Raw genomic sequence first — 9,231 nt, 5'->3', positions numbered from 1 at the left:
TCAAACCCTGGTTTGTAAAAAAAAAAAAAAAAGAGTAATCCATCTCCTTAGACCCAGTCCATGTAGCAGAACTTGTCCTGTGGTATTACACAAGTTCTTCATACCCTGCCCTCCAACCTTCTGTGGGTACTACTTAGAGAGCTGTCTTGGACATCAGGCCCAAGCTAAGATGCCATCACACCAGCACAGCAGGGAAACCTTTTATTTGGTAGTGACAGATATTTATATTATTATTCCTCCTGTACACAAAAGAGAAAGTAGAAACTTGTCTTGCCTAAGCATGTTACTCTGAGTGTTTCTAGGAGGTCTCACTAAAGAGTGGCAGTTTGTAGGAGGATAATGACATTGACAGAGGGCATAAAATAATTTTCTTTCTGAGTTTTTGTCGAAGATGTATGGATTGTATGGATTGTATGGATTGTATGGTCCAAACTGTAAATGTTTGCTGGTTCAAATCAGCTGCACAGGGCTGTTAGATATGCACAGAGAAGACTTAAAATGTCCAAATGTGGGGCAGATATTGAGTCGTGGCCTATTGGATGCTTAGCTGTAGAATTCAAGTCCTCTCTATCTTCTTAAAACAGGTGACATAGGGTAACTTTCCCATTTGTCTTCCTCCCCAAGCCTAGTACTCTGACTTTAATACTGTTTAACATCTTATGTTGTTTCAATAAAAGTGGTCTGTTTATTATTAGTTGTGCACAATTCTGTCGCTTCATTTAATGTCTGGTTTTGTCTTTTTCCAGAATGAAGAGCTAGAGCAGGGCAATGTCCTTCACAGGGCTTTGCTAAACTTTTGTCCAATTAAGTTCATTACAATATTTTCTTCCAATCTGAACAAATTCTTACAGTGCCAACAGCAATGTAGAACTCAAACACCTTCTTGCTTTTTGTTCTGAAAGGAAATTATTTCTAGTAGGTACTAATAGAAACATTTTTCTTCTGTTAATGACTTCAGCATAACTAACTTTAAAGAAAAGGACAAATATTTAAAACAACATGATAACTTACATGATGGGCATATTTTTTATGTTCATAAGTTTATATGTTCATATGCCTATCTGTATGTCCCAAATCCTTATCTCCCTTCACAAATCTGTCTCATTTTTGGAACACCAGCATTTTGTAAGCTTAGGCTATGGTGACAGCATGCCAGAAATGCAGGCGAGCTTCTCTTTTTCTTCCTCCTCTAGACTACTCGAGAACATGAAACCTAAGGCAGGAGCTGCCATTAAAATCCAGATGGAGGTGGTAGATGAGCAGCTGGCAAAAGGATAAGATTTTTTTTCTGGTGAAAACTACATCAGAGTTACCATTGCTCATTAACTCTACTCTTTAACTCTTCTAGTTAACTCCTTCAGTTCATTCTGTTGGAATTTGGTGATTTAAAGATTGTCCTTTTCTAGGGATGTGATTTCTATGATGACATTGAAGAAATTGACATTGAAGATCAAGAAAAAGAGAGACTTATTCCCAGAGGATTAAGATGTTAGAACACAAAAAAATAGAAAATACTTTTAGAAGGTAGATCCTTAGTAGCAGCTGCATGCTGTATTAGCGTATCATATTGAAATGCACTGGTAAGATTGCCTAAAAGTCATGACTTCCAGAATACACACTAACTGGGCATCAGATCCATGGAATATTCAAAGCCTCAGGAGCAAATCCATTGCCTGGCTGTCAGCTCCCAATATAATCTGTGGTGGTGGATAATTGTTTTGGGGAAATCTTGAGAAGATGATAACCCACAATAAAGACAATCTAAGGGAAAGACTAAATAAAAGGAGCAAATCATTATTTAAGTGTATCCACAGCAGGGATACCAGCAAAGGGACTCCTCTTGTTTCTGGTCTCCAGAGGACATAGGTTCAGTCTCCCTTTCAAGGGAGATTCAAGATGATTCCAATAGAATTGCCCTTCATCTACAGAGATTTTAATGGGAAGATTTCCCAGATTTCAGAGGGGTGGTCAAAGGACACAGTACAGCATGGATTCTCTCTGATGCTTCTGGTTTCCCTCTACATATTTTCTTTGTGTTCTCTCTAACCGTGACTGGTTATATGCATTCACTCATCCCCATTCCTTAGACCTGTGGTGTACTCTGATCTCTTGACAAGAAAAAGTAATGAGACTGTGTCTTGTTTTCTTCAGGATAAAGTTCTGAATGGAATTTCTACTTTTGATTATTTTTGCAATTCACTCCATTCACCCATTTCCTCTTCATAAACATATGCTTCCTGTTAAATCATGTAAACCTGAAGAATGTATGAAGTTTCTGTATTCATATTCAGAATTGTTAATTTGTCATAACTCAAAGGAAAGCATTCATATTCTGTGAAAAGAGAGACCTCAACATCCAAATGGAAAATGCACATCATACTAGTTGGGAGAAACGGCGGTTAAAAAAGTCATATAAATGTATATCGTTTGAAAGATAAATCTTTGTTTCCTTTCAACTAAAATACTAGAAACTGACTGAAATTATAAAAATTTTCTATATCTAAATGCATCAAAGTTTGTAGCTCTGATAAATATTTAGCCAAAAGTAAAGACATTTCCAAAGAAATCAGTGTCCTGTTGGTCTAGGGTTAATTTGCTATGTATAAAATTTCCACTGCTACAACAAAAGCTCTATCACTTATCTTTACAGAAGTACACCTTGGCAGGAAGGCCAAGCATCAGTCCAAAAGTAGATAAACAATACATATTTTAGGCATGGGAAAGAACGTTTGACTTTTCCTAGTTGTGTTCTTCCTTTGTTGTCTCTTCTTCCTTAAGATTTTCCAAACTCCCCCATTTCAGTCCAATATACTGTAACAGGCAATAGTATTCTCACAGCCTGAGAGCTGAGAATGAAGTATTTCTACCATTCAAAAGCTAGTTTTACAAGTTCAGATGTGTATTCAATGACCAGAGCTAAAGGAAGGTGTGTTAAATAGACTCTTAAAAAAGTGATTCCCTTAATATTTACAGATCTGGCTGACTGCAGAGCAAGTTGCAGATACTCAACGTTTAAAAAACAGTCTGCTTTTAAATAGATCATTGTTTTTTTACATACTCTGTTCTGAAAGTCTGGGACTTAAAATCTCTTTATTATGGATTGTGGGAATTTTCTTCCTTGAATTTGTTTTCTGCTCAGTGATCCATTTGATAAAATATGTATGTGTAAATCCTTGTTAGCTCATGCAACCTGGACCAATCCATCCCCACAAAGGACTTGAATCGGCACCACTTTCCAGCTTGGTGTCTGATCTTCAAGGGCACAGTAACTAATATGGGAAGATGTATATTAAATATTTTAAAGTTTATGTATCATAAACTTAATCAGATGGTGGTCAAAGGAGACAGTACAGCATGGATTCTCTCTGAGTATCTTTATCCTATGGGAAGGTGGGTTATTTTCATCTATTCATTAGAGAAACTATTTCCAAGAACAGGTTTTTAATCTCTCTCTGTTTTTTCTTTAAGATTTATTAAAAGGTTTTTCTCTAGTTAGAGAGAAGAGGTTTCACCATGTGCTGCTGTTGCCTCTTGTACCAATCTTTACCCACTTGCCCCGTCCTTCTCTGGAACCTCCCCACCCACACACCCATTTCATCATCTTACTTACTAATAGCACTTCCATGACACTGAACTGTTTTGTTTCCCCTGACAAAAAGCAAAGAATGGCTTACGTTACAATTTAATATTTAACTGATGTCAATGGCCATTTGTTCTATCAATTGTTTTCATGTAAAAGAGTGACAGAAAGCTTTGTTAGCAACTCATAGCTGTGGTCTGAAGTTGATATCTCCTTTCCTACATGCCATGAGGTGCAGTACGCTATCTAAAACCATATTCCGACCTCAAGCGAGAGGTCAACAAACAATACTTCATCTGTCTCAGACTTTGACAAATGGACAATTGCCTCCATCTTCCTTCTTTGCCCTGAAAATCAAGGGAAAAGCCACAAAACTACTTGAAGAAAGCTTGGTTGGCATTGGTTAAGAGAGTTACAGGGGACTCAACTGAATAGCAATCTGAAAATTCTTGTTGTTCAACAAGACTTTGTCAGATGATTCCAGGTGATTGTAAATTCACTAAATGCTGATCTTTTTTTGTTATCCTGACATAATTATTCACTGGCATGTGATTCAGAAATACTCCACACAGTTTCCAATTGTGTGCTGCTGAGACAAGTTTTAAGGCCAAGATTAACTGCATTTCCTTGGAAAAAAATTACAGTGTAACTATTTTAGAAAAGATGAGTAAAAATATTAACACGATCACTCATTGGGCCAGCCTCACTGAACCATGCTGGCAATGCAGTTATGTGGAACAGAGCGCTTCTGCGGGGCATTTTAGCTCTCATACAAATATACTTCTATTCAAAGCTACAGGTTTCTACAGGTGGCTACTTAGGGATTCACATATTAACTGGGGCCCTCTTTAGGCAAAGGTGTTTGACTTAATAATTTTTCTCCCCGTAGCACAACTATCATGCACTGGAAGACATGGGCCCAGTTTGCAGAACTTTTCCATACAAAATTCCTAATCTTCAGAGAAAGATGCAGTATTCCTAAACCATTTGAGCAGCATTTTCCAAACGAAGGGTAAGAGTTTCCTAGCGTAGTCAAAAGGAAGGCAGTTACTGACCCACCCTCAACTGAAAGGGGAGGGGCAGAGGAGGGAAGTATTGCTCCACAGAAACCCCTGTCTAGAAACAGGCTTATGTCTGCCCTCCGAAAAAGTCCCAGGAGGCACAGACGTTTATAACGATGCCATGTGGGGCTCTAACTGGCAGTGCTCAAAGTGCACTTAAAACAATTTTGAAAGTACAAACCACAAAATTATTAAATTTTGGACATTTTAATCACAAATATAAAAACCAAATTGCCCTGTCAAGTGCTCCTGTAAGACATAATTGTATTTTCACTGCCTGTTGTATCATTCGTCTGAACAGAGTTCAGCCAGAATATTAACTGCAACACAAATTAGAATATGGACCAGACTGTGTTAGATTTTCACTCCATTTATTCGATGTATGCACTGGAATTCAATACTGGAAAAAAGAGTCCAGAAAACTTGGCTATGAGTGAATGAGTGGACAGAAAATTAACATTTTTTTTTTTTTTTAATGGAGATGCTGGTTTCTGGGGTGGTTGAGGACAAGGTTTGGGTTTCTTTTTAATTTTTTTTTAAGCCCAACAAGTAACAGATTGAGAAATCTCTGTGTAGTTTTTACATTTTCTCAGTTTCTTTTCAGATTTCTATCCTGACGCATTTACAGTAGATCCACTGGACAACTCGGTGTATTTAAGAAAAAGAAAAAAGATTTTTAGGGTCTTCTCATCCTTTGGGTAGATAGGGGATTTCAGGGACACCGATGATGAACTGCTAGAATAAAGGGTCTCCCGAAAAGAAGACATATTTTTTCAGTCAACGTGGATACCCAACATGAAAGGAATTCAACGGACCATCTTTCTGGGCGGAAGATAAGGAAACATGTCTTTAGCCTTCATTAGATGGGACAAGACAAAAAGAAAACTTGATACAAGTTTTGTTAAAATGACTCTTGGATCTCTATTGTCTCTTTCTGTTTTCTGAACACATACAGCAATTACGGTAAGTCATCTACCACATAAAAAGCCAAGTAAAACACCTTATCTGACATCTCTTCAGCTTCTACAAACTTAATAAAATCTGGTTAGGGCCTCTTTTATCCATTCTGCTTAGAGATTTCCCATTAAGGTTAGTTTCTGAACAACAGGTTAGTGACATTGTGTTCTTCACGAATAATAATTTCCGAACTCACCATATGATAAATTACAGCAGTGTAACAATGCTTCAGAGTTAAATAAAGTATAGAAACAGCCTCATAAGCATACAGAAAAATTTGTATCTTAGAGAAAACATTGAAAGACCCAATTAAGGGCTGTGGGTTTTTTCCCCTCATTCACCAATTGCTTTTTCATAGCAAGTGAATTCAAGAGAATTCAGTTCAAGAGAAGCTGAAGTTAGAAACTAAAATGCCATCATTGCAAAGAGCACAGAGTCCAAAAATATGCAATACGTAAAATCAGCATTCAGCAACTCTTCTCTCACAGATTGGTAGATAATTAAATACATAAACTATGTCAGAGACTCCAGATTATTAAGAATTACAACCTGAAGAAAGACTCGGCCTTATATCACAAAGCCGGCACTGAAGAAAAAAATTTACTGACTTGCTATACACATACTGTACAAAAATACCATACATTTAATCTGTGAAAACAAATGGAGATCAAAATCAGATACAAGTTTAGGGAGGAAACGTTAATTTCCCATTCATTGCAATGTTGTCACTAGCTTTATATATTGACCTAAGTCCAACTTCCTGGCATTACAAATACAGACCAAAACAGAGATACTCTCAAATAATAAAACCTGGTTTACTTTGCCTTTTGCTACTGAGTCCAATGATCCATACTAGGAATAAACCCCATATACTCACAGGGGGAATGAGGGGAAATCCTTCCATTTTGCAAGCTTGCAACATTCAGCCAACTTCTGAGTGAATTTTTCTTAATTCAGTTTTCAAACATCCAGAATAACTGACTTGAAAAAATCACATGAAACAGAAAAAAAAAAAACAAAAAAAGAAAAAAAGAAAAAAAAAAGAAAAAAGTGAGATCCTCGGACTCCGTGAAGTCCCTTTGCAGTGATGGATCTCAGGACAGGAGACGGACCCTAACAAGTTTTCATAGTTTGCCCTAATAGGTTCTGAGGTGAACTTCTTCCCGAGTTGTATGTGAAGTTCCTAATTTTATCAAATGCCTGTAGAAGGGAAATAGCCCTTGGGTCTATCAGTGTGCTGTGACATCACAGCTTTTAGCCAGTTTGCATAAATCTCATTTCAGGGAGCTGCGGCGCTGTAACAGGAAGTCTGCCCTGAGCCAGATCTGCCATGGGCAGGTGCTTACTGAAAAAAGGAAAAAAGGAAAAAAGGAAAAAAGGAAAAAAGGAAAAAAGGAAAAAAGGAAAAAAGGAAAAAAGGAAAAAAGGAAAAAAGGAAAAAAGTAATTCAGTTTTCAAACATCCAGAATAACTGACTTGAAAAAATCACATGAAACAGAAAAAAAAAAACAAAAAAAGAAAAAAAGAAAAAAAAAAGAAAAAAGTGAGATCCTCGGACTCCGTGAAGTCCCTTTGCAGTGATGGATCTCAGGACAGGAGACGGACCCTAACAAGTTTTCATAGTTTGCCCTAATAGGTTCTGAGGTGAACTTCTTCCCGAGTTGTATGTGAAGTTCCTGATTTTATCAAATGTCTGTAGAAGGGAGATAGCCCTTGGGTCTATCAGTGTGCTGTGACATCACAGCTTTTAGCCAGTTTGCATAAATCTCATTTCAGGGAGCTGCGGCGCTGTAACAGGAAGTCTGCCCTGAGCCAGATCTGCCATGGGCAGGTGCTTACTGTATAACAGCAGCCCAGAGCCTGGGCCTGCTATCAACAAACAAGCATATGGGTGCAGTGCTCTGTGGAGGACTATGTGCTTCCCACTGTAGGTGAACCATAACAATGGTGCTGCTCCCTCGTTTAATAATGTATCATAGAGACACAGTCCTGACAACTTCTGTGAGGACACAGAACTTACGTGCAGTGGCATAGACTTGCTTTAATAATAGTCCTGTGTTGGAATTAGGTGGCGATACTTAGCAGAAAGGTAAAAAAGAGTATGCAGTTTCAAATATACTGTCTTAGGTTTCTACAAAGCACTGAAGTTAAGCCCATGAGAGTTTCTTCATAAACTTTGCAATAGAGCAAAATGATTCAGTGAAAGATACTTGATCCTCTTACGCGTTTCTTGTGATTTCTTTTCTACCTTCTGCAAGGAGAAAGCGAGTGGGGAAAAGGAGAAAGGACAAAACATGTCCCACGCAATAACCCCGAGTGCCTTTAACAGTGAGTGAAGAGCAAGATTTGTAGACTTGTATCTAAACAGTCAGGTGCCGAAATGTCTTGTAGAGATTTTGCTTTAGCTCTCCTCACATGGTGTTCTCCCCTCTCTTTATCCCACTGCATTTGGCTGCACTGAACAAATGCCCTTCGTACTGAGGTTCTGGCAGGCGCAGGGGTGAGTGGGCCACCGGGCAGGATGTAGAGGGTGGAGCCTTGCTACAAGGGGAGAACGCTCTCATTCTGCAAAATGCTTTCTTGCTTTGCAGTTAGTTACTAATGTCTTGGAAAAGTGAAGTTTCTTTGTCTGGGTTGTTCCCTTTCAATCTATGCCCATGTGCCACAGGTTCTGCTTTTGAAAGTAGCCTGTTCACCACTCACCTGGGTCTATGTGTGAGGGGGAATTTCAGCCACTACAGACTTCCTCCCTTGTACACTGGTAAAACCAGAGGCCACTCACAAGTTCCTCTCATTCCCCACCCTAAGGAACTCAACAAGCAAACCATATTAGCAATGGGATAAGACCAAGAACATGATGGGAGATTAACTCTTGAAGCCCCAAACTGAATTTCACTAGCATCAGTTGATACATAAGCATTTCATTCTTATTTTATTCGTACCATGAAGTCTTGACTTTAACTTAGAAATAAGCAAGCTGCTAAACAGTCCACTTCTGTCTCTGAGATGGTTCTCAAGTCTCTCCTTGGACACCAGCCTGGAAGTGATTCAGAACCACCTAAGGGAAAAGGAGAGAAGCAAAGTACAGTCCCGATGATAAAATTCAGCGCAAACAGAGGAGAAGGGAGTGAACAACAGCGTACACAAATCTTAAAGTGGGTAATTGGATAATAGGTGATAAAAGTAATTGTGGAAATTGTGTGTCTATTAAAAAGGTTATTCAGAACAAAGAAGATATGCTATCTGATTCATTGTGCACTGAAAGATAGCTTAAGCAGCTACCGGAAGGTTTAAAAATGTAGTGTTTTACACAGAGAGGCTTCTATTAAATTGGAATGCAACTATATTTCATAGGCTGGAGGATATTCCTGTGCTGTCTCTTAGCACAGTAAATTACCTAATAAAGATAGATATTTTGCACCAGCCTTACCACACTCAGGGAATGCTAGATTACCAACATTATCAACCATGTTTAACATATGAGTAATCATAAGAGCACCAAGGTTATAAATATAAATAATGAAATCGATTCTCTGTATGATTAATTAGGACCAAATAATATGCCATAAAGCTTGAGGACCAGCAGAAAGTCCAGAAGTTGAATAAGCTTCCTAGGAAGGAGAGTATCTCCAT

General features: G+C 38.3%; 1 protein-coding gene across 1 annotated transcript in view; it reads right to left on the bottom strand.

Annotated features, from left to right (window-relative positions):
* SPI1 (Spi-1 proto-oncogene) overlaps nucleotides 1–6,800 on the bottom strand; it is a 20,031-nt gene extending 13,231 nt beyond the window's left edge. The window contains exon 1 of the mRNA XM_009329711.1: nucleotides 6,476–6,800. Coding sequence (XP_009327986.1) covers nucleotides 6,476–6,520 — 45 coding nt within the window. The 5' untranslated portion in view covers nucleotides 6,521–6,800. The remainder of the gene's footprint in view (nucleotides 1–6,475) is intronic.
* Between the last annotated feature and the right edge of the window lie 2,431 nt (nucleotides 6,801–9,231).

This window comes from Pygoscelis adeliae, unplaced genomic scaffold (assembly GCF_000699105.1).
Source record: "Pygoscelis adeliae isolate BGI_AS28 unplaced genomic scaffold, ASM69910v1 Scaffold117, whole genome shotgun sequence".
NCBI classification, from domain to species: domain Eukaryota; kingdom Metazoa; phylum Chordata; class Aves; order Sphenisciformes; family Spheniscidae; genus Pygoscelis; species Pygoscelis adeliae.
Note: the sequence above shows the minus strand (reverse complement) of the source record. Positions and strands in the feature narration are given on the sequence as shown.